The following is a 26,591-nucleotide window of genomic DNA, read 5'->3' on the forward strand; positions in this document are numbered from 1 at the left end:
TTTAAACGTATATAGGTTTAGCTTTAATTAACAGAAATTGTTTTCTCTGAGAAATCAAAGCAATTTTGAAGCTGCTGCAGCAGGATGAACACCACTGCCAGGAGCACGTCACCAGCAGGGCGAGGGAGGGGATGCTGCCCCTCTGCTCCGCTCTGGGGAGACCCCACCTGGAGCCCTGTCTCCAGTTCTGGAGTCCTCAGCACAGGAAGGACATGGAGCTGTTGGAGCGAGTCCAGAGGAGGGCACGGAGATGATCCAAGGGCTGGAGAACCTCCTGTACGAGGACAGGCTGAGAGAGTTGGGGTTGTTCAGCAGAAGAAAAGCCTGTGGGGAGACCTTTGAGCAGCTTCCAGTGCTGAAAGGGGCTCCAGGAAAGCTGGGGAGGGGCTCTGGATTGGGGAGGACAGGGATAGGATGAGGGGGAATGGTTTTCAGCTGCAAGAGGGGAGATTGAGATGAGATCTTAGGGAGAAATGTTTTCCTGTGAGGGTGGGGTCCCAGGCTGCCCAGAGCAGTGGTGGCTGTCCCATCCCTGGAGGGGTTCCAGGCCAGGTTGGATGGGGCTTGGAGCCCCTGATCCAGTGGGAGGTGTCCCTGCCCATGGCAGGGGGTGGGACTGGATGGGCTTTAAGATCCCTTCCAACTCAAACTCTTCCATGATTCAATAGTCCGTATCCCAAAAGTGAGCAAAGTGGAATTTTTACAGTCTTTTTTTCTCCCTCCCTCTATGCTTTTGGCCTTATAGAGATTCATCCTGCCAAAATCTCTCCCCACCACACTATCATTCCATGAGCTATTTCACACCTTCCATTCAGTCCTAATGTAGAGCCAAATCCATCCAGACACCGCTGGTATCCAAAGCGTGACAGAATGGAATCTTTCCCTGGACATAAGGAGAGGCCGCGAGATGTCAGGGGTGAAGTATCGCCACGGTAGAAATGATGCTCAGCTGTGCAGCTCCCTCCGAGGCCTTTCCATTCATTGGATCCAGATGCCACAAGTTCCTCAGCTTTGTATGAGAGACACAGGGACACGGACTCAGGAGAGGGGAATCACAGACTCGGGGCAAGGCAGAAGGTGTATTTAAAAAAAAAAAATAGCAGGAAAGAAAAAGACAAAAAAAAAGGAGGAAAAAAGATGAAAAAAAGGAGGAAAAAAGATGAAAAAAGGAGAAGAAAAGAAAAAGGTGACTGGTTCAATGCCCATCCTTCAAAGGGCACTGAAAAAGAAGACAACAATGCTTCTCAGCAGCTGGGCATGGCTCACAGCCTCTGGGTCTTTTGGAGAGCAGCTCAGTTAAGACTCGCTGCAAAGCAGCATCTTCTTCAGTTGGGGCACAGGACTCACTACGTTGTCCTCGTGCAAATCAAATCTCTGCACTGTACTCTCAGAAACATCCCTACAGAGCACCCGAGAGCCTGCCCGAAGCGTCAGACCGGTTGCTGGAGATGGGGGATGGTTCAATCCACGCCTCATCAATGCCGCAGCCACGCTGTGCGCTGCGGATTTGCTACTCCAGGGGCTGTTCCTGCACAAACATCTTCTGCAGGGTTTAGGGACCCATTTTTAACTGGCAGTGACCATTAACCCTTAGAGATGGCAGTAAGGGAGGCAGAAGGATCAGAAGTGGTATACTTCAGGGATAGAGAGAAACTGGGAATGTTCAGCCTGAAGAAGAGGAGGCTCCAAGCAGACCTTATAGCGACTTTCCAGTACCTGACGGGGGCTATAAGAAAGCTGGGGAGGGGCTGTTCACAAAGGCTTGTGGGGATGGGATGAGGGGAACGGGTACAAACTGGAGAGGGGCAGATTTAGACTGGACATTAGGAAGAATTTCTTCATCATGAGAGTGGTGAGACCCTGGCCCAGGTTGCCCAGGGAAGCTGTGGCTGCTCCATCCCTGGAGGGGTTCAAGGCCAGGTTGGATGGGCCTTGGGCAGCCTGAGCCAGTGGGAGGTGTCCCTGTCCATCGCAGGGGAGTGGAACTGGATGATCCTTAAGGTCCCTTCCAAGCCAAACTATTGTACATTGGCATTCTTATAGACCTCCTTGAACAGTCAGGAGAGACTAGAAGGTTCATTTCTGCATTGAGCACTGCCAGTGCAGTCCCAAACAGGAGGACTCAAAATATATCAGAACTCCAATTGCCTTAAGCCCCCTGAAAACTCCAACTCTTGGTCACCGCACTGTTCTTGGCTGGGACGCAGACATGTCCACTGTTAAACCTGGCAGTGCTCCTTGTTAGCTTGGCTTGCTTTGCTGAAACGTGGTTATTTCATCTGAAACGGGCTACAGCGGTGTTAGAACAGTGCTAGCAAACTGCTCAAGCACAGGCAGGTTCGAGATGTTCACCCGCCGCCTCTTCCCTCTCCCAAGAGCACTATTGTACCTCTACACATTAATACATACACGCGCATCCTTAAGGGATGCCAACAGGGTGGAGCTGCTCTGTGTGCCTCTATCACACTAAACACACAGCTGTAGCTCAGATTCTGCCGAGTTCCACCTTCAAAGCAGATCGAGACATGTCGCTGCCCATCCCTCTCAGAACTCCTTACATCGGCGTGTATGGAGTCAGGGTGGAGGAGCTGCAGACTCGCAGCCTGTCAGGCATGTACTAACGTCACTCTGCCAGTACGACTTCACAGCAAATCCTTCCCTACCCTACACAATCTAAATTTCGTGAGCCTATTCCATACACTTCCTTTTAGTGCCAGGAAAACGTCAGTAGAATCACATAAGGAGCTTTAAAAAATCAGGTAGAGTCCACAGTGATTCCATCGATGCTCAGCACAAACTGCTAAGACGGACACTCCACAAGTGCTGAGATGAATCACGGAATCACAGAATCATAGAATAGTTTGGGTTGGAAGGGACCTTTAAGCCCACCCAGTCCCACCCCCTGCCATGGGCAGGGACACCTCCCACTGGATCAGGGGCTCCAAGGCCCATCCAACCTGGCCTGGAACCCCTCCAGGGATGGGGCAGCCACAGCTTCCCCAGGCAACCTGTTCCATGGCTGGAATCATGGAAGAATTGCTATGTTAAGCCCAGAAAAATGACCAGACAGGCATTAGCTCTCAGCTGAATTTGTCAATGCAGCTTCTCCTACAATCAACAACTTGATTAAAAGCCATTAAAAGACGATAACCCATCACGGCATGGGACACAGTCACCATCCCTGTATCGGCCGCCGGTGAATCTGTGGCACAGAGTTGCAGAGTCCTCTGCTCAAAACATATTGATCACAGCAGCAGAGGCAGTGAAAGAATTCCATGAGATGTCTGTGGACATAACTGGGAAGAGATGGTGAATGCCCATCCCCTGGCTGCCAGCAGCATGCCTCCAACAACACAAACACCGGCCAGAGCTCTCCCGCCTGTATTTCCTTGGCCGCTGCATCCGGAGTGTCCGCGTGGCAGAGAACACTCCCCCCACTGACAGCCAGAGTGGAAGCACGCTTGCTGGTGGCCCCGGGCTAATCGCTGCGCAGCTCGGCACAAACCACAGCCAGGATTCTCTGCTTAACAGACTCCTTTTCTCCCCTCGATGCTTCTTTTCTCTCCAAAAACCAGCTGCCCGCAGGACCGCAGACATCCCTGTGAGCACCGAGCGAGCGAGGAAGTGGAAACCCCGCAGGAAAGTGTCGTGTCGGAATATCAGGAGGCTGTGTGGCCAAACCCAATGCAACATTGACCGCGAAAGGAGGAGGGGGAGAAAATATGGCTTATTTACCTGACAGGAGATCTGTACAAGGTAGACCAGTTCCTTGGATTCACAGCCGTTCCTCGTTATTTCATTCTGTTCCTCCGGGAGCGAAAGCTACACCAAGGGAGCGGGGAGGGGTGGAGAGAAGGGAGAGAGAAAAAGAGGAGGTCAGTGAGCAGGGACAAGCCAGGCATGTAATAATGCACGAGGCACAACATTCACATCAACTTGCTCCAGACACGCTGGGCATCGGGGAATCGGGGAAGCACTTGTTTGTCTGGAGTTCCCAGATAAAAAACATTCAGCATTCACGGCTTCCACAGCCCCTCGTGTGCCATCGGGTTTTGGCATCTCACCTGACAGCTTAAAATTAAAAACAAGGTTGGAAAATAGAACAGTCATAGGAAGACAAACTGTTCAAGGCTGGGATCAAAACTCCAGCTTAGAGATCTCCAAATTTAATTGTTCAATGAAAATATCTCTATAAATATTCATGTATCAGAGAAGTGATTCCCCCCCAGCTTTATTCATTTTTAGTTCATACTTTCAGGCAGACACTAGATAATAAAACACATCTTCTAATTTCAGTGTCGTCAGGAAATGCACCGCAACAGAGAGCTTTATGGACCATTCATCATGTGCACAGTCATTAAACACAACGTCACAATGTGCCTTTTTCAAAGCAGTGGCGAGAGAGTTAACCATGTCACTCCTGCCATGACTAGTCTGACAACTAGTCCTGCTACTCCCACTAGTCTTGGTACCTGCACTTCAAGCAGCTTATGTTGAACCATCTTCTCTGAAAACAGAAATGACCAAGTGATCATAAACAAATTAAGATTGCAAAGCAAATAAAAAAAGGAACTGTCTTCCCAAAAGTTGTTTTATAAATGAAAGAAAGATCCTTATCCAGAGTCCTGGGAACAAAAAAACCATGGACCCCCTCTTGCAGGTGTGCGGTATGAGATCATAGAATTATAGAATAGTTTGGGTTGGAAGGGACATTAAAGCCCATCCAGTTCCACCCCCTGCCATGGGCAGGGACACCTCCCACTGGATCAGGGGCTCCAAGACCCATCCAACCTGGCCTGGAACCCCTCCAGGGATGGGGCAGCCACCACTGCTCTGGGCAGCCTGGGCCAGTGTGTCCCTACTCTCACGGTGAAGAAATTCTTCCATAAGTCGAGCCTAAATCTGACCCTTTCCAGTTTATACCCGTTTCCCCTCGTCCTATCCCCACAGGCCTTTGTGAACAGCCCCTCTCCAGCTTTCCTGTAGCCCCTTCAGGCACTGGAAGGTTGCTTTTAGGTCTCCTCTGAGCCTTCTCTTCTCCAGGCTGAACAACCCCAACTCTCTCAGCCTGTCCTCCTGTGGAAGGTGCTCCAGCCCTCAGATCATCTTTGTAGCCTCCTCTGGACCCATTCCAACAGCTCCATCTCCTTCTGACGTTGAAGATTCCAGAACTGGACACAATCCTCCAGCTGAGGTCTCCCAAGAGAGGAAGAGAGGGGCAGAATCCCCTCCCTCTCCCTGCTGGCCATGCTGCTTTGGATGCAGCCCGGGACACAGATAGTTTCTGGCCTTTGAGCGCACATTGCTGGGATGAGGGATTCAGTCTCTCCACACTCCTTATACGATGGGCACTGACTTGCACATGGAAATCACTCCCACACTCGCCACAAGAGTTATTTGCTTTCTTTCTTAAGCAAAAGTTATACCAACTTAAAACCAGAAAGAACTGAAGCGGAGTTCAAGCCTTTTTACACCAAGGTAAACAACACTTTCTCTCTTGGAAAACGTGTATGGGAAAATTTAAGTCTGTAAAAAAATCATAAATTAGCTTAGACCAACAGAAGTCCACGACAACTGAAAGCAGAAAGGAATATAAGAGTGAGGAGAAAAATCACAAATTGCTGTATTTTCATGAATGTAAGCAAGAGAAAATCAGAAGGCCATGATCAGAGACAGGCACCTCGCGAGGAAGGGGGAGATGCAAGGCAGAATTTGCTTGCATATAAATGACCACCGGTACCCAGAGCGAACGGAACTTTGCATTTTGCCAGTGTCTCTCTCCTCTTCCCTCTTTGTAAGGCAGTTGCAGAGCACACAGATTCAGCACTCTTCCTGCACCAGACATAACTACATGAATACTAATTTCTTTTCTGATAGTTGTATACAGGATTGCAGATAATTAACAAGATTTCTGCACCAAAGAAACTCTTGAGATTTCCATAATTTGTTATATTTTTACAGCATTAAATGTATTCCGAGGAAGAGAGAGAGAGCACATGCAAATGCTTACCATGCTCTTGCTGGTTATATGAATAACATCTTTCCTGCTTCATGGCTGTTCTTTTTGGTGAGCAAATACAAACTCTACACAGAAGGACTTGTATCAGAAATGAAGTCTGCACTTGCTCCACAACAGCACGGAGCAGTTTAAAAACCGGTACCTAACTGGGGAGATCCAAGAGCCTCCACTGAGGATGCTCTTCACAGAACCAGGAGGACACACGTGCAAGCTCTTGCAGCTGAAGCCCACCCCGTGTCACCTCCCTCACTCCATCACAATTCACATCTCCAGGGAACCCCTGTACTGGCTCCCTCGACCACCACTGCAGCTCCTTCTGCACCACCTTCTCAGCACACTGACACACACAGAGACTTCTGGACAGCCTCCTGTTCCACCTATAAAAGTAACAGTCAAACAAAAATCCATACCAAAGCATGAAGTAACGGAAAGCCAATAAACAGCTGGAGATGTTTTCCCCATTTGCCAGGTAGAATAGATTAGCTCAGGTTGGAAGGGATCTTAAAGACCATCTAGCATCATGATATTGACAGCGAGATTGAGTGCACCCTCAACAACTCTGAAGATGACACTAAGCTGAGTGGTGTAGTTGCCACACCGGAAGGATGGAATTTCATCCAGATGGACCTGGACAGGCTGGAGAAGGGGCTGTGAGAACCTCATGAGGTTCAACAAGGCCAAATGTAAGGTCCTGCACCTGGGTAGGGGCAATCCCCGTTTTCAGTACATGATGGGGGGATGATGTGATTGAGAACAGCCCTCAGGAGAAGGACTTGGGGCGCTGGTTGATGAGAAGCTTGACATGAGCTGGCAAGGTGCACTTGCAGCCCAGAAACCAATCGTGTCCTGGGCTGCATCCAAAGCAGCGTGGCCAGCAGGGAGAGCGAAGGGATTCTGCCCCTCTATTCCTCTCTTGGGAGACCTCAGCTGGAGGATTGTGTCCAGTTCTGGAGTCCTCAACGTCAGAAGGAGATGGAGCTGTTGGAATGGGTCCAGAGGAGGCTACAAAGATGATCTGAGGGACTGGAGCACCTTCCACACGAGAACAGGATGAGAGAGTTGGGGTTGTTCAGCCTGGAGAAGAGAAGGCTCCGAGGAGACCTAAAAGCAACCTTCCAGTGCCTGAAGGGGCTCCAGGAAAGCTGGAGAGGGGCTGTTCACAAAGGCTTGTGGGGATAGGACCAGGGGTAATGGGTATAAACTGGAGAGGGGCAGATTTAGGCTGGACATATGGAAGAATTTCTTCACCGTGAGAGTAGGGACACACTGGCCCAGGTTGCCCAGACCAGTGGTGGCTGCCCCATCCCTGGAGATGTTCAATGCAGGTTGGATGGGCCTTGGGCAGCCTGATCCGGTGGGATGTCCCTGCCCATGGCAGGGGGGTTGGAACTGGATGATCTTTAAGGTCCCTTCCAACCCAAACTATTCTATGATTCTAATTCCAAGAGGGAGCTCCAGTCCGGTTCAACGTGGGTTTCCTCCTCAGGGAAAAAGTTTCTTCCCTATACTCTTATTAACTCACAATGCAATTTCAGGCTTTGTGTTCCTCAAGCCTGGCAGCACTCAGGGACAGCACTGCAGGCTCCACTGTGCTCCCGCAGACTCTGCCCACCAGAAGAGCCAGCAGCCAGGCAACAGCAGTGCCGCAGCATTGAACACAGTCAAGGTTGGATTCTGCGCATCACAGCGTGAGGGAGAAAAAACTACAGGTCAGGTTAAGACAAAGGTTGAGCTGCATCACCCCTCCTCTGACATATAGCGTCATTTTAACAAGTTTGGACTTATCTCAAGCCAGGTCTATATGCAAACTCTCCAAAAATAGCAAGTGAATCACCCGTAGGCGTGAAGTTCATGTGTGCAGGATGACTATTTTACAGCAAGCTATTCACCTGAAAGAGCTTACCTGCCTCAAAATTAACCTACTGACAGTCATCAACTCCACACCCACTTAGCAACCTTCCACTGCAGTGCTGCCGAGTGTCCCATTTAAACAAACTCACTGCGCCGAGAAGTGATGTTTTATATCCATGGCATTGCCCTCCCTATGGGCAACTGTCTTTATTCCAGAGTAAAGCTGTAAAAGCTACTCGAACGTCTGTTCCCTCAGCGTACCAAGGGACAGAGAGAGCAGAGCTGCTCACACAGCAACACCTCTTGGTTCTGTCCCACAACCTTACTGGTTTCTTCTGCCCTGGAAGATCAACATATATTCCCTGTTTCCCATGTGTCATGTTTCACTCTGCTAAAAATACTCTTCCAAAAACCAGGGATGTCATGACGTTCCTCCTGCAGCATCCCTCCTGAACAAAGCATCCTAGAAATAGAGGCACACCTGGGTCTGATTTGAACCAACAAAGCAAAAGCCTTTGTTGACCTTAGCGGTCTCTGAACATGACTCATGAACAGAATTTGGTTGACTCCAAACTGGGAAGTTTATTTTAAGCTTCTTGAAGGACAGAGCAAAGACAGCAGGATCTCAAGTATATCCCTGTAACAATTTCATAGAATCATAGAATAGTTCGGGTCAGAAGGAACATTAAAGATCATGCAGTTCCAACCCCCTTCCAACACCTCCCACTGGATCAGGCTGCCCAAGGCCCATCCAATCTGGCCTTGAACACCTCCAGGGATGGGGCAGCCACCACTTCCCTGGGCAACCCGTTCCCATGTCTCATCAACCTCACTGTGAATAAATTCTTCCTAATGCCCAGTCTAAATCTGCCCCTCTCCAGTTCATACCCATTCTCCCTCATCCTATCCCCACAAGCCTTTGTGAACAGCCCCTCTCCAGCTTTCCTGTAGCCCCTTCAGGTACTGGAAGGTCACTATATGATCTCCTCGGAACCTTCTCTTCTCCAGGCTGAATAACCCCAACTCTCAGCCTGTCCTCGTAGGGAAGGTTCTCCAGCCCCTCAAGATGTCAAGGCATCTTTCAGTCGGTGAGCTCCTCACGCTGCCGTTCTGCACACCCCAAAGCACTGATGAGTGCATTAAATCCTGGAGCAGGCAGGGAAGTTCTCCACTATCAGCAAACACACGTGACATCACTTTGTGCGGCTGGCCGGCAAGCACCACAGTTCCTAACAAAACAATTGGCCAAAAGAGGGGTAATGCTAATAAACCAAATAACAGTGAGGGTTTCCAGGAGCACAAGGCCAGCGAAGAAGCAATGAGCATCTCACAGCATCGATCCACTCTGATAGGAACAGTTTCACCTCCGTAACCTGAAAGAGAAATTAAGCTGCATACTTCGTTCCTACACAGTTTTGCCACCAAGAGCAGTTCTTGCCAGCCAAGGCTTTCTTGGTCGTATATATAGGCAGGATAGGTTCAAAACACCTCTCGTGCCAATGGTCTTCCACTGTCTGAGAAAAAGCAGCTCATCTTCAGTGAGCTGAGATGCAAACAGTGATTATAGGAGTCTCCTGCAGAGAGTGATTTATTGATTACTCATCTTGCAAAGATAAACAGCACCAAAGTAAACGGGAGAGTGAGTTACGATAGGGCACACGCAGAAGTCTAATTCAAAACCTTGGTAGATCTACAGAGCATAAGCCTGTGCATGTGCGTGGATCTTCCAGAACACGGGTTAATCATAGAATGACTTGGGATGGAAGGGACCCTAAAGTCCACCAAGTTCCTTTGACAAAACCATCCTATGTGTTTGATAACTGACATCAAAAACTTGCCTTGCGTCCAATGACGTAACTCATTTTTCAGTGTGTTACCTACAGCTTAAAACCTTACGCGCAACCAGAAAAGAGTTAAAAAAAAGAAAAAAAGAAAAAAAAGTTCCCCCCGCCCCGGTGGAATTAGAACTAAGGTTAGATTTTAATGTGAAAGGTGTTAAATAATTAGACGATAATTAGAGTATGAAAACTACAGGCTAGGAAAAGACGCTTGATTCCTTTTCCCTTCAAAACTTCTCCTTATTTGTTTTCAAATCGAATGAGCAGAATCATCCTTCCCGAGGTCCAAACCTGCTGGCAGTATCCGTGCTTTCAGTAAACTGGTCTTCTGCAAAACCATCGCAGGTCAGAGGTGTAGAGCCTCCACTGACTCCTGGGGACACCCAGGAAAGACCACTCTAGTGAGCAGCAAAAGCCTGCGGAAGAACTCTTCCAGGCCCTTGGAGTCTACTTCAATATTTCACACAGCATCTTCCAGTTTCTTACCCAAGTTGCTCTGAAAACAACGCATGGGTTGAAGCCAGCAGAAAGGCAAGAGTCCACAGCTTACACGCTACTGTATTTGCAGTGTGACTGGCTCTGCAAGAAGACTCGGGGACACTGGAAGTACATGATCGATGCAATATTAGCACCCAGGAAGCAAGTCCAGGCTTTTCCAGCAGAATGTTAAGCACAATCACGCACACCCGTTATCAAGCCTGAGCTGGTCAGACACATCCTTGGCATCTCATGCCTAGATGCCAATGGAAACCTGCCTGTCCCTGACCCTAAGCAGCAAGAGCACCTATTGAGGGGTTCCTGAACACACCACACGTGGTCCTGCCCACGATCTGCTCTGATCTGCACACGCGATGTGCAAGATGGGCATGACCACCACAGAACCTGCTGTGAAGTGACAGACAAACTGCATTACCTGTGCTTATGCAAAGCAAATGCACACTCTCAACGAGCGACAAATGCACTTCATGGCCAATCAAAGAACTCAAATACATAAAATGAAAACAGCTGCTCTCAACGGATTAAGAGACACTGCAATGCTTCATAATATTTATTAAAATTTGGCTATAAAGCATAAGCAAGGTAAGCCTTTCACTTTGTTATAGAATGGTTTGGGCTTTGGGCTGGAAGGGACCTCAAAGCCCATCCAGTTCCACCCCCTGCCATGGGCAGGGACACCTCCCTCTGGATCAGGGGCTCCAAGTCCAATCCAACCCGGCCATGAACCCCTCCAGGGATTGGGTCTCCTCTGGACTTGCTCCAACAGCTCCATGTCCTTCCTGCGCTGAGGGCTCCAGAGCTGGACGCAGGGCTCCAGGTGGGGTCTCACAGAGTGGAGCAGAGGGGCAGTATCCTCTTCCTCGCCCTGCTGGTCCCACTGCTTTGGATGCCACCCAGGACACGGTTAGTTTCTGGGCTTTTTACCCACCGCCGGCTCACGTTGAGCTTCTCACCCAACAGCAACCCCAAACCCTTCTCCTCAGGACTGCTCTCAATCCCTTCTCCACCAAGTTGGTATTTGTGCTTGGGATTGTCCCAACCCAGGTGTTAGGACCTTGTCCTTGGTCTTGCTGAACTCCATGAGGTTCATGCAAGCCCACCTCACAAGTCTGTCCCGCCACGACCCCACACACCCAGCTCAGCATACAGCTCAGCGGTCCAGGCAGGATAAAGAGGTCACGGCAGATTCGAGCTCCCCAGCATGGAAAGACAACAATGAATCCACTTCATGGGTAAGCATAACCTTCAGCAGGTTCCACCTCAAACCTTGTGCATGTCTGCAGAACTCTCACGGAGAGCGAAGATGGCAGCAATGCTCAAGTATCTCTTGCCAGGAGTTTTAAGTCAGTGGAAAGGCTGATGCTTTTCCTGGCAGAGGATGTGTCATTGTTCCAAGGAAACCTGGTAATCCTTTCACGTTTTTCCGAGATGGAATTTAAGGTTAACTCCCTGGCAAACTCCACCAGACACACGCAAGTGAAGTTTCTGCCGCTCAGACTCAGCCGCAGCAAAAGCTCATTAACTTTCCAAACCACTATTAAATCTGATAATACTGTCAGAGAAAGTTAGGAATGGACTTGATTTTTTTTTCCTTTGTAAACCACCCCACTTCCAACCCCTCCTTGATGCCTGTCCGCTCGTTAATTTACAATGTTTGTGCAGTTCAGCAAATCAGGCGAGGGAAAAACCACAGGACAAATGCCACCTTCATGCATCACTCTGGAACGTAGGGATTGGGCGAAAAGTATGTCTGATGGCCAAGAGCAAGAAACGCGAGGCTGATTTTCCTGTGAAATATTGCTATGCTTTATTAAAAAAAAAAATCTAGAGCCCAAATATCCATGGGCCAAATCCTGAAGAAATTAAAAGCCTTAATACTGATCAACACTTGGAGACACAGACTCATTGGGCAACAAAGCCGGGGACGGGGCTGGAGAACAAATCTTCTGAGGAGCAGCTGAGAGAAATGGGGTTGTTCAGTCTGGAGAAGAGGAGGCTGAGGGGAGACCTCATCTCTCTCTGCTGCTCCAAGAAAGGAGGCTGGAGTTGGTCTCTTCTCCCACGTAACAAGCAGTGGGAGGAGAGGAAATGGCCCCTGGAGTTGTGCCAGGGCAGGTTTCAATTGGGTACTAGGGAAAACGTCTTCACCGAGAGGATTCTCAGGCACTGGCAGAGGCTGCTCAGGGAGGTGGTGGAGTGCCCATCCCTGGAGAGATTTAAAAGATGAGGAAATGAAGCACTCAAGGATTTGGTTTGGTATGGGACAGGTACAGTTGCACTCAACAACCTCAAAGGTCTTTTCAAATCAAATGATTCTATGATTGTAAGAAAACGCTTTTATCATCTCTCTTAGCAAAGGTATTTTCTATTAGGAAATGGGAGTTATCATGGAGTTAAATATGGAATTAAATTACCCCACTGATTCAAAACATCATTTGATCTTCATTTAGCTCAGGCCATTACTTACATCAGTTTGTCTTGTAATGGGTCACCTTCCAGACCCTGTTTTTGATCTATTTGAAGTTATTATTTTATTATATTTGAAATCTGAGGTCAGCAAATCTTTTTACATAGGGAAACGTTTTGTAAGTAATTACTCTGAAACATATATCTATTTATCTGGCCTATTTTTTCCCTCCAGATTTATCTTGCTAAATGTACTTATTATAGTCCCACACAGTTCCCCACCTTCTCTTCCTTTCTCCTTTTCATACTGAACAGCAGCTTCAGAGCAAGAAAAGAACATTTCCGACAGGGGGGTTGGAATTAGATGATCTTTAAGGCCCCTTCCAACCCAAACCATTCTATGATTCTATGAGAGCGTCTTCTTTACCCAAGCATAAATATCCTGAAGTCATGATGAAAGAAAGTAAACACAAGAAAGACATGATTAGAGAATATTTTTATACCTGAAACTCCCATTTCTTCACTGCTATTTGATATCACCCCTTTGAAATATCAAAAGAGCAGCAAAAACATCACACGGAGCTCAACAAGACAAAGAAGAAAAACCATTTCCGATAACGGCGCACAGATTGCCGCTCTGAGCTAACCATGGAGTGACAAAACCCCTCGCGGCGCGTCCGAACGGTGCGGAGAACGGTCCATTATACATCATCTCCAGATAATCAATCAACTGCCATCAGCGCCGGGGTGAAAGGCTGTCACACAAAGCTCTCCCAGGGCGTTGAGTCTTCATGCCAGTTCTGTCCAGGGTACATGATACAACCGCAGCTGTGAGCCCACAGATTAATTCTGCCCACTGCACGGTTCCACTTTGTATTTGGACACCGAAATTAAAACTCAAACGCAGGAAAAAGGCAAAACGTCTCCATGAAGACACCCCGGTTTCCCCCATGTACGAGGCAGAGTACACCAGAACACAGCCGTGGACGCAGGAGGACATTAATTTTGTTGAATTAAATGTTGGCCTAAAGTCTCCTCCTAGCAGCCACAAGACACACCAAACCGCAGGTGTATGAAGGTCAGAATTTATGCAAGCAGTAAGCAAATGTAAAAGGTTGTGGGATGTGTATTTTGCCTGGAGTTACTTTCAGAACTATTTTAAGCCAGCAAATCACATGAGACGATTTTTCCCTACTGATTATTCAGCAGTCAGCATCCCTTCGACTGAGCTTCACCTTCAAGATTAATAAATCCTACTGTCATGTATAAACATGCACAGCTAGAGAAAAGGGCAGATACTCGCTGCACAGCAGGTCCTTGAGATGCTTTAATCACACTGGATGCAGTAATAGTTCCATAGGTACCTTTGGGTTAGTGCCTTACTGTGATTTTAATCCAAGCTTCCCCTGAGGTCACGCACGCGTGCTCCGCTTCCTGATACTTCCGAGAGAGGCTGGGACAGCTGCGACACTCCTTGAGCTCCTTCGCAAACCAAAACTATGCACAGAATGATCTGGATTGGAAGAGACCTCAAAGTCCATCCAGTTCCACCCCCTGCCATGGGCAGGGACACCTCCCACTGGATCAGGGGCTCCAAGCCCCATCCAACCTGGCCTGGAACCCCTCCAGGGATGGGGCAGCCCCCACTGCTCTGGGCAACCTGGGCCAGGGCCTCCCCACCCTCCCAGGAGAACATTTCTTCCTAAGATCTCAGCTCAATCTACCCTCTCGTAGCTCAGAAGTTGCGGAGGAAAACTTTAAAGACAGAGGGGAGTACGTTGGCCCCTCGTGCTGCCTGGAGCATGAGAAGCAGAGCACCTGCAGAATGTCCACCAACTGTTTCTTCAATACCTGTGTCTTCCACATATGTCTGGCAAATGGCATCACTTAGAGGTGGCAGAAAAAAGGGGCATCTCGTAAGATTTGCTGACTCTTGGATTTGCCATCTGATTTAGAGGTTGGCTCCAGAATGCTCCACCACTCTCCGCATGAAAAGCCTTTTCCTAATGTCCAACCTAACCCTCTCCTGGCACATCTTCCTGCCATTCCCTTGAGTCCTATGAGTAAGAGGAGATGGAAGGCAATTCCTCATGAAATCCACCCTTTCCAGCATCACCCACTGTCTCAGAACATTGGATCCTCCCCACGTCACGCTATCCCGGCCAGACTGCTGTTGGAACGCTGCTCTCAGACACGAAGCACAGTGGAATGTAGTTCGTGCCTCTCTGAAGATAAAATCAGGAGTAACCTTGAGAGAATTTGACTCTTGCTGCAGTCAGAAACGTGCAGCTTGGAAAGATCTTGCTTTCAACCCCTGATTCCAGGTTGAGCTGCCAGCGCAGGTATCTGGTGTATACGCTGCTGGGGTTTGCTTGTTTTATTTCTTAAGCCAAGCCTCTTTGATGTCCAAGCTTGTTGAGACAAACTCATAGGGAACTGTATCAGAGAAGCTTTTCCCAGATTTCCATATATTCATTGCAAATGTTTCCTCGTGTGGCCTCACCCTGTTATTCCCTCTAAACGCGCAAGAAGGTCAATCGTCAAAAGCAATGAAATATTCATACAAACTCCTTAGATGCAGCCATTGGGGACTCCATTAGGCAAACCCAACTTCTTAGGGTCTGAAAACAGGATGTTTTCATGAAGTTAAAATATCTGATGTTATTAAAACCAAACTAAATGGCACCTGCTCCGTGAGGCTGCACGCAGAGCGGTGCCTTGGGCTCCTGATGATTGGCAGAGAGGACGTGACATCCTGGAATGCTCTACAACCTGGACTTGCCATCTATGGGGTTTTGGGTTGGAATTTAGTGGGTTTGCTTCACAGAATTACAGAACATCCCGAGTTGGAAAAGACCCACAAGGATCATCCAGTCCAACATGCATGAAACAACATCCATAAGACAACCACTCACACTATGAGTCTGAGGGCACTGTCCAAATGCTTCTGGAATACAGAATCACAGGATAGTATGGGTTGGAAGGGACCTTAAAGATCACCCAGTTCCAACCTCTCTGCCATGGGCAGGGACATCCCACTGGATCAGGCTGCCCACCCCATCCAACCTGGCCTTGAACACCTCCAGGGATGGGGCAGCCACAGCCCCGCCGCGGGGCTGTTCCAGCCCTCCTCCACCCTCCGGGTGAAGCACCTTTCCGTTAAAGCTCTGTCTGAACTGACTGTTAAGAACTTTCTTCACCCCATGCATCCCAGGCTACAGAAATAACAGCCATGAGAGAAACCAGACCCGATATATTATCGGTGCTAGAACTTCTTACATTAAAGCCACCAGGCTGCAAACTGCTTTTCACTTCAGTTGGGTGAAACCTAGATTGTCTGGCTCCTTCGTATGAAGCAGAATGTCTCACTCGTAATGAAATTTGGGAAGACGTGGGAGAAATATAGAACTACGACCAGATTTGCTTCATAGATTTCTTTCCTGCATGGATTTTTACTTCCATTATGACCTCATTTTCTTCTCCTTTTCCCATGGGGGAAACTACTTCCAGTCCCCGGAGTTTCAGAAGACAGCAATGAAACATGACACTAAGCAGTGCCTCGCAAACAAATGTTTGCTGTGGACACAGGGTGGCTGTGCTTTTGCCAGACATACAACAGGGTAATAAGTTACACATGGTTGACAACACGGAAAGTCCCTGCGCCCAGTAACCATGGCCACAGTTGAGGAATTGTTGCCAGAAGTGTATCTCAGAGTACGGATGGGTGCAGGCAACCGAGTTCCTCCTACAAACTCATCCTCCAGGGAGCTCATTAGGCCGTCCCCACCACCACGTCACCAGGCTCTGGCAGCCCCGAAGCACAGGAGCACACGTGCGTGCACTCTGCCGCGTAGACAAGTGCTTCAGGGAGCAAGAACTAGACGATAAATGAACAGAATCTGTTACTGACTCCATCTATTCCTGCTGACCACCACACTGCGAGATAAAACACAGAGGCAAAAAAAACCAGTTTTGCTTGCACATCTATGATGGAAATCAAAACCACAGCTACTGCAAAGAGAGCTCGTAGGGTAAGCCCGGCCCCAGAAACACAAATGCATCTGGTTTCAGTAAAGACAGAGCGTCTATCATGGCATGTTGTTGATTAAATGAGTGTTTTCTCATTCAGAGAAAACAGAACATTCCACTTGGGCAAGCACAGGAGGATGCTCAGGGACATGGTTTAATGGCAGATAGGAATGGTTGGACTCGATGATCCAAGAGGTCTTTTCCAACCTGGTGATTCTATGATTCTATGATGTGTGATGCCTTGCTCCACAGTCCCGGTATTTTCACGGAGGAAGCACAGACACAGTGTCCCAGCTTTCCCGGCCAAACCTGCTGGAGGAAAGCACCAAGCAGTGCATTGCCTACAGCCACCACGCGGCTCGTTGTACACCGGGGCTCACAGGGAAGGGAAGAAGGCAGCAAGTGTAAGTGCAGGCAAAAGGAAACGAAGATAATCTTCAGGCACACAAGTTATCGCTCGCAAATTCACGTTCCATAGAACAATAGCGCATAAATGAAACATTTCCTTAATGAAATCAATTGCAAGGACAGGTTAAACGACGAAGAGTAGAGGTTCCCATCAATATCACGCTGCTGCCAAAATCTAATTACAAACACTGCAGCGATTCCTATCCGAGAAACCTGCAGGTACAACGATCCAAGCTCCAAGCAGAGGGGTTTGATGTGGTTTGGATGCAACAGATTGAACACATATTTGAGTGTCTTTACAAAAAGTCCCTTTCTGAGTGCATCACACAAACAGCATTTCTGGGCCAGGCAGAGGTTTTGAACTGCTTGTTCTGTTCCAAACTCCGGAGATCAGGCTCTTGAGCTGCATGGGACTCGTCAGGAGTTTGTTCCCCAGAGCATAGCGAGTTGTTCCCTATGAATTCCTGGCTTCTCAAATATGATAGATAAAGAAGAGAGAAAGAAAGAAACAAACAGCAAACACAGCTACTCACAGAAGTGTGTCGTAAGGAAAAAAAGCCACAAGTCAAACAAACAGATTCCAAATAATTAATTCAAACCTCACAGCTGCTGATTTTGTGAGCGAGAAACACTGCCAGGCAAACCGAAGAGGATTTGAAAGCAGTGAATCCAAACAGTCCTCGCTTGGCCAAACAAAAACACATAACACCAACACAACAAGGCTCTCAATTGCTTTAACTTCTGGCAAATATTAAGCTCAGCTTTTTGGGTAACACAGGTCTTGTACCACCAGGACCACCACCCAGAAACTCACATGAGAGGTGTCACTCAGCCTGACGCCACTAATAGAGGGAACAAAAGTGCATACAGAGATTGCCTTTATTCACATATGCAAATCCGGGTGCCGGGATAAAGGGCTCAGTGGGCCACGCGAAAAGCCAAGAGCCCAGAGAGCCAGGGAAGAGGAAGCGGTGCAACTCCAGCTCTTCTACACAAAGGACAAGGAGAGCTGAGCCAGCACAAAGGCAGAAGTTACGCCACATCCTAAAAGCCTCCAGTGACTTAGGGTTTCAAAGGAACAGTAATTCCCATAACGATTTTGCAGAGGTCTCACAGATGCTTTGCACCGATTGCACGACTTACAGAGAGCTTGGACTAGGACTGAGCTGCCTGTGGCAGGAATTCCAGAGGTAAGCACCAAGCCTTTCCTAGAAAGCCCAGATGCTGATTTTGTCCGGTTAATAATTTACTGGCTATGAATGAAAAAAAAATGCATGTGATCTTGTGAAACTTATGTCTAGTGTGCATTTTGCTATTGCTCCTGTCAGCACGGCATCTAAGATGAGTGGATGTGTCCCTGGACCCAATTAAAGATTTATCCACATCTATGTTTCACACACATACACATCTGCATCAGAAAGAAACACATAAAGCTTTTATTTTTAATTACCCAGATAAAACTTCAGAGTCCATCTGCATTTTCTTTATCAAGAGATATTCCAAGGGTTTTTTTTTAACAAAAAAACACAAGATACATCAAAGAAAAGGCAATAAATTATGAAACCTCCTCATTTTAAAAAGAAACCTTTGCCAACCCGACCCTCACAACACAGGAAGTGTTCTAAGCATCGTTAGCAACAGTTGGGAATCCATCTAGCACCATAAAACACAGCAACCTTCTCTTTCACTGGCCCCTCGGTTCTCTAACGAGCAGAAGTCGTACTAGAAGTTTAAAACCACGTCTCTAAGCAGCCATTCACTTTGGCTGAGATAGGAAACCACCGCTAGGATGCTCCCCAGCCCTGCTCCCAGTTCATTCCTTACACCTCATTAATATGGCTTTCAGACCAACCACCTCTGCAAAAACGCCTTCCAAAAGGCCACAGGTTAATCTCTGCAAGAAGAGACATACTTTGCATTATCCTGAGCTTTAAAATCCGCACTGCAAGACAGCCTATACCAAAATGCAATAAACTCCCCCTTTAAACTCTCTCTGATCATTCTGCAAAGAAAATACTGCCTGGTAAACCATGATCTGAGTCATTCTTTCCCGTCACATCAGCATTCGGGGCCATCCTTAAGGCATCCTACCAGCTGCTTTTATATTAGCAGTATTATTAGTAGTAGTATATTGTGCCAGTAAACACAAAGGATCTTATATCAAGCACGGAGGATCTCTGGAAGGCTGTGTGCTACTTACCCCTGCTACAATGATCTATTCTTTCCATGGATGGGATCCTTAGCCAAGGCCTAACCGTTCCAGGTCTCTTTGTAGCTTCCCAGCAGCTAATTGAAAAAACCTTCTCGGCATCGGCACCGAAAGGCAAGAACTCCAGGCTAGCGAAATCCAATTAAACTCCCCACGTTCGGTTCACTCACTCTCCTCTCTTCCCGGTGCCGCTGCTTCTCCGGCTGAACGTGCCTATGAATAGCGTTTGCGATCTGCCTCCATCGCCCCGTTCGCCGTTTCCACACTGCCCATTTCATGCTCAATTTGCAGCGTCGAGAAATCAGTGGTGTTCCTTTCTCTCTCGCTCGCTCTCTCATTGGAAAGGTCCCACAAGACAAGCCGGAGAGTTTAACAAGAGCCAAGAGAAACAGAGAGGGAGGGAATGCATGCAGGGATTGTGTTCAGGCGCGGCACAGAACTCTGCTGCTACAGCTCAAACGGAGGGGGAAAAAACTGACAGTAAACCGCCATCACACGCCTGAAACCCAGCACAGGCAAACTGATTCCTCATTGCTTTTTCTTTTCCACTGGTATCAAACTGCTCGGTGCTAAAGCTCCATGAAATTCCTCTCTGGTCCCTGGTGCTGTGCAAGCTGCAAATCAACGCAGGATGTGTGCCCCAGCGTCAAGGTACAACGGCTCTCTGTTCCCTGCACGTATTCCCCACAGAAAACAAGTATTTAAATGATGAAAAGTTTGCTGTCAGAATCTTCCCCGTTCACTTCACAGCCGAAATATGTTGGCTTGACCAAGGGGTCCGTGCTCCGACCACAGAACAAGCGATCCCCAGGCGTCTACAAAGTCCAATGTTGCAGATCATTATTCAAAGGCAGGATTTGATCCTTCAGCACCGATAACCACTGACGGGGAGACCACCTCTTCCCCGCAGCCCAAAACTCTGAATTCCACTTTAAGCCAGCAAGGTAATTAAAGCCTTCAAAGCATTATTAGTTCTATCCGAACTCATGTCAGAGTGCTGCTGCAATTTCACAGCACTGCTGCTAGTCCAGAATATTGAGGTCTGGGCATTTTGAGGCAGAAAAAGGCATTTTGAACGTTACTGTCCATGCAAGTGGTTCTAACTACAGCCAGCCTACCCTTGCCTGGCATTCGCGAGGGTGGGGAGGTCCTGGCCCAGGGTGCCCAGAGCAGTGGGGGCTGCCCCATCCCTGGAGGGGTTCCAGGCCAGGTTGGATGGGGCTTGGAGCCCCTGATCCAGTGGGAGGTGACCCTGCCCATGGCAGGGGGTGGGACTGGATGGGCTTTGAGATCCTTTCCAACCCAAACCATTCTTTGATTCTATGAATTAGATGCTTAAGTGATAATTTGCTGTCATTTTTTGTGCTGGCCGTGACTTCTCTAGGCAACCTGTGCCAGGGCTTCACCACCCTGACATGTTTTCATCACAGGAAAACATTTCTCCCTAAGATCTTATCTCAATCTCTCCTCCTTCAGCTTAAAACCATTCCCTCTTGTCCTATTCCTGCAGTGCCCTCTCCCCAGCTTTCCTGGAGCCCCTTTCAGCACTGGAAGCTGCTCTAAGGTCTCCCTGCAACCTTCTCTTCTCCAGGCTGAACAACCCCAACTCTCTCAGCCTGTCCTCATACAGGAGGTTCTCCAGCCCTCAGATGATCTCCATGGCCTCCTCTGGACTCGCTCCAACAGGTCCATGACCTTCCTGTGCTGAGGACTCCAGAACTGGACGCAGTGCTCCAGGCGAGGTCTCACAAGAGAAGAGCACATGCCTTGCTCCATGAACACCACCCATCAGGAATCTCCCATAAGTTCCCGTTTTCAGTTTAACTCTGCAGAGCACAGCAAAGTCTCTTCTTTCTATTTATTTCTCTACCAGTGGAGTTCTTGATGCAGTGAGGTGACAGAGAACCGTGTTCATCCCATTCCTGACACCCATTCTCCTGCAGCTCCCCCAGTTTTCATTGTTTGTTCCCTATACTGACAACTAACTCTGATCTATTTGACATGCTCACTTGTCTATATTCTACGTGGCTGTGTAACACAACCGTCTTTGATGCCTGAAAACAATCTACACGTGACTGGGAAGACAACTGATCAGTTGTCACTTCTCACACGTGTACAGTACGGTGCAGCAGAGCACAGCATAGTACAAGAACATACATTTTTAGAGCCTTCTTCCTCAGCTGATTGCTATTTCCCCTCCTTACAAGTCTCCCTTTGTTCTTTCAGCTGTTAAAATACTCTATAGAAGCTGTAACGCTCAATACAAGCTGTTTAAAAAAGCCTTAAAATTAGCAGAAACTCAGTTTACTCCCTGCACTCGCACCCCAAAACTCTATTTCTCACAAAATCTTGATAATTCCTTCCCACTACAGTGTCTTCTCCACTGATACATCAGAAAACTTATCAGAAGATGCCACGGTTGCTTTGGTTTCAGGTACACGTTGGCAGAATTTGCTTCTCCTATCCCTAAATGATGCTACGGGTGCTGTAACAGCCCAAAGGAAACCAACGCTAGGGAATGAAGCACGTCGGTGCCTTTAAATGACGCAGCCTAAGCCACCTCAAGAGCAGCCTTCGTCTGCACAAACCAGGGTAGTAATCAGTAAGCAGCAGCCTTCCACATCCTGCTCTCCTTTAACCACCCTCAGCCCATCTGAAAGCCGATTCCTAACTCCCTCTCACACCTGGTTCCCTCCAATAAACGAAGCGAGCAATTCCCGACACGGAATTGGTGCCACGAACGATGTGCCAGTGACAGGCAAACCTGCACAAAGAGATTACACAAAGTCACAATGGAGAAAATAGCTTCGGAGCATATTTGCTAAGGCAAACAGCATCCTGAAACGACCTGCAGAAGGCAAGAGAGCCACGTCTGCATCCTCGTCCATACCAGAGAATCGCCTGTGCTTTGCTAACTAGTACGTTATTCTAAGTACATGGAGCTGAGAAGGATTTTCCCAGTGTAAGACAAGCCTGATTATAAGTTTTGCTCCCTCTTTTAAACTTGTTACACTAATTGCTCACATGATTCGTACCAGACAGAAAATATCCTTCCAAGAGGGAAAAGCAACACAAGCAAATAACCAAAAAAGAGTTTATTCCCTCAACCGACAATCATAGAATCATAAGGTTGGAAAAGACCTCTTGGATCATCGAGTCCAACCATTCCTATTTGCCACTAAACCATGTCCCTGAGCACCTAATCTACCCATCTTTTAAACCCCTCCAGGCATGGGGACTCCACCCCCTCCCTGGGCAGCCTCTCCCAGTGCCCCAGGACCCCTGCTGTGAAAGATTTTTTCCTGATGTCCAGTCTGATCCTCCCCTGTCGGAGCTTCAGGCCATTCCCTCTTGTCCTGTCCCCTGTCACTTGGGAGCAGAGCCCAGCTCCCTCCTCTCCACAACCTCCTTTCAGGTAGTTGTAGAGAGCAATAAGGTCTCCCCTCAGCCTCCTCTTCTCCAGGCTAAACACCCCCAGCTCTCTCAGCTGCTCCTCGTCAGACGTTCTCCAGCCCCTCACCAGCTTTGTTGCTCTTCTCTGGACACACTCCAGAGCCTCAACATCCTTCTTGTGGTGAGGGGCCCAGAGCTGAACACAGTAAATCACATTTTAACCAGCTACAATTTGACTATTGTCTAAATTGACTTTATTAAATGGAATAATTGCTCGCATCCTTGCAAACAACAATATTCAGTTACCATTTGCACAAGTAGATAAAGCAGCCTGGTTGAATTTCCAACTCTAAAATAATTTTCTGGCTTATAGAAACCAGCAGCAGCATCTCACACATTGTGTTTTTAGTGGAGAGCACTGATGATGAACCAAACTCAACTATGTCTTCGGTTCACACGTCTCTAGAAGAACTCTGAGGAACAGCTCTTCACAGTCTGCCTGCTGCATTGAGGCACCTGCGCCCGTAAGCCCCGTACCAGGTAGCCCCAATTCTCCTTGTCCCCACCAACTGCTCATTAGGGAGGTTATCAGAATCATAGAATAGTTCGGGTTGGAAGGGACCTTAAAGACCATCCAGTTCCAACCCCTCTGCCATGGGCAGGGACATCCCACTGGATCAGGCTGCCCAAGGCCCATCCAACCTGGCCTGGAACACCTCCAGGGTGTCCATAGGAGGACAGGCTGAGAGAGTTGGGGTTGTTCAGCCTGGAGAAGAGAAGTCTCCAGGGAGACCTTAGAGCCCCTTCCTGAAGGGGCTACAGGAAAGCTGGAGAGGGGCTGTTCACAAGGGCTTGTGGAGACAGGACAAGGGGGAATGGGTATAAACTGGAGCGAGGCAGATTGAGACTAGACATAAAGAAGAATTTCTTCACCACAAGAGTGGGGAGGCCTTGGCCCAGGTGGCCCAGAGCAGTGGTGGCTGCCCCATCCCTGGAGGGGTTCCAGGCCAGGTTGGATTGGCCTTGGGCAGCCTGAGCCAGTGGGAGGTGTCCCTGCCCATGGCTGGGGGGTTGGAACTGGATGGGCTTTAAGGTCCCTTCCAATCCTAACTATTCTATGATTCATTGCCGGACGGAATGGTGCTGCTAAAAGAGCTGCTTTTTCCCTGTTGCTGCACCCCTACGATCAGAGAGCCATTCCCCTCTTGACACTGGCAGAATCCACATGCCTGGCAGAGAAGCCAACACACCCTACAGCTCGTCATGTCCATCTCCTCAGTGTAAAGTTCTCTAGAAGAACAATGAAAAAGTTTCCTTGGACCTGCCTCAACTCTTTCCTCGAGGATTAATCTTCCTCATTCCAATAAAACCAGGCTCCCCCCAGGCAATACCAGCAAAATTCCAGTTTCCCAGGAACCCAAATCAAATCACTCTGTTGAACAATAGAGAGAATCAGCCAGAAGTGACACAACACTTCTTGCCAGAGACCATCTCTCACTGTTATCTACAGCACGATCACCACCAGGGATTTGTTCTCCCCCTCCAGCGTCACTGAACTGAATTAAACAGTTAACTAAAAAAAAATAAAATCCTTCTGGCTGCAAACCAAACTTTGCTTCCGACACAAATTCCCATAAAATTGATGCCTACCATTTGAGAATTAGCAGCCAAACAGAAAAACCCCATCTGTCTCCAAAGGAAACCACCTTTAGTCACTCGTTAATTTGCCCTGGTGGATGTAATAGCAGACATTTGGAAATAGGCACTTTGAAACACAAAGGACACATGCCCGCTCTTGCGTGTTAGTCGTTACACCACAGGCTATGTTCAAAAAGGGAAAAGCAAATAGCTTCCACGTTACCCGTCAAAGCAAAGCCAAGTCGATGTAATGATGGGTTTCCATGGCCACATTCGGCAATTCTGAAACACAGTAACTTCAGGGTTCCGAGAGGATTCGGGCATCTTTGGTTCTTCCTTTAGAAGGAGCCCTTCCACCTATCTGCAAAGCAGCACATTTTTCAAAGTTCCCACCCAAACTCTTCAAATGGGTGTGGTTTAATTAGTTGTTGTTGGTTGGGTCCGTGTTGATTAACACATGTAAATAAAGGCATCTGGTGTTACCTCTCTCTGTTTCCATTTCACACCCTATTAAAGGCTCATTTCACAATTAATTGAAATCAGAATGAGATTTTTCAGGAGTTAATTCAGGAGCTCAGCCTTTGCCATGCCCAGGTCTCATCACTGCCAGGGGAGACTCAGCCCCACTCCCGGCAACATCCAAAATTAGAGAAAGGTATCACACAATAGCACCAGAAACGGAGCTGGAAAGGCCAGTCTGCAGCCAAACCACTCACACTCAGAACAAGAGAGGAAAGGATTCCTCTGTTCTACCAACAGGAAAAACTATATTCTTCCTTGTGCAGAGTTTAAGAGACAGCTAAGAGATCAAAGAAAGACAGACCAGGTGAGCAATGAAGTAATGCCTCTGCTACACTGAATCTACACCACGTTCGGCCCAAAGAACCGCTGAGTCCGATTCAGCCACCTTCCACTTGGATACGGTTTGGAATTGGAACTCCTCATGGATTTGTAACTGTATTTCATGAGTCACGAAAGCGCAACAGTAACACCAAACTGGATAAACACCTATCAACCACTGGGCATGCTCTCAACCCCAGAATCTGAGTTCCGACATAAACACAAATGATGCAAACTCAGCTCGCGACCACAAATGCCTCCTCAGGCTGGTTACGTTATCACTGGTTCTCCTGCTCTTTTCTACTCCTCTGCCCATCCTCGTTCCAAAAGATGCAAAGCAATAGTCAAGATGAGATTGTTGACAATTGAAAGTTCATAACACAAATGCTTTATTACAGCCACCGCCACTGCTGTTCGGGGCAGTGTGGAATCAAGGAGAAGACCACTGCTGTGATGGATTTCTGGAGCCGGGGAAGCCTGGAGCACTCTGCACACTAGATGGCATTGCACTACAAATTATCGCAGGGATTAGCAACCATTCCCCTGCCTAAGGAAAACACCAGCAAAATTATCTTACTGCTCATGTAGCCCCCGTTCCGTCTTGGAAGTCGGGCTGAGCACAACTGGGCAACATTGACAGTGGTGAACAATGGAGATGGCTCTGCAAGAGGAACCAGCCACTTGGTGGCTTCAGGCCACCGAAAACAAAGTGGCAGTTAAATTAAAGGAGCTGGGCGATTATTTATTTATTCAAAAGGAAAGCGGCCTTGCCACAAGACAAAGTGTCCTTTCTTTGGCTGCCTACCCCTGGACAAAGCGGGATACTCACTTTGGCTGCCGCCAATCAACGTGCACAAACCCAACGTTCCCTTCCTCATCCAAAAGGGTCCATTTTTATAGCGAGCCCATTCAGGAACTACTGACACAGAAAAGCCGCTTGAATGGGCCAAGAGTGAGATTGCTTTACAGTTTGTGCCCATCAGTTTTAAACAGGCTGGGTTTATATGCTGGCAACACATCTTAAGGATATAAACCACCTAGAACCCATAATATGTTACTGCTTAAGCTTATTGAGAAATGCATTCATCCACAGTCAAAAAAAACTCGGCCAATGAGCACAATTTTTTTTACAGCTATATGAGATACATATACTTTTTATCTTCCCGCATACGGCATTTCATAAAACTGCTGACTTTCAAGGAAAGTGCATTAAAATCATTGAGTTAGTTATGACGGCTTTTTCTCCTCCGAGCTCCAAAATCCATTAAATTCTGTGGGAGGTCAGTGACAGGTTTAGTCATAGTCTACTTTTCCATTTGCTGGAAAGAAGCATATTATTCCTCTGAGGGAACTGAAAATTGATACAGTCCTGTCATTCCAGGCTATTAGTCTCTTACTCACTCCCTTTTTCTGTTTTCGCCCCCACTAAATCAATATTAACTTCTTTTTCCACACTGATAAG

General features: G+C 47.9%; 1 protein-coding gene across 8 annotated transcripts in view; it reads right to left on the reverse strand.

Moving 5' to 3' along the window:
* The window catches only part of ARHGAP32 (Rho GTPase activating protein 32), a 274,980-nt gene that overhangs the window by 105,473 nt on the left and 142,916 nt on the right, over positions 1-26,591 (reverse strand). For all 8 annotated transcript variants that reach the window (XM_054086884.1, XM_054086883.1, XM_054086888.1 and 5 more), the window contains one exon: positions 3,736-3,822. In XM_054086884.1, coding sequence (XP_053942859.1) covers positions 3,736-3,822 — 87 coding nt within the window. The remainder of the gene's footprint in view (positions 1-3,735; positions 3,823-26,591) is intronic.

Source organism: Cuculus canorus, chromosome 23 (assembly GCF_017976375.1).
Source record: "Cuculus canorus isolate bCucCan1 chromosome 23, bCucCan1.pri, whole genome shotgun sequence".
NCBI lineage: Eukaryota > Metazoa > Chordata > Aves > Cuculiformes > Cuculidae > Cuculus > Cuculus canorus.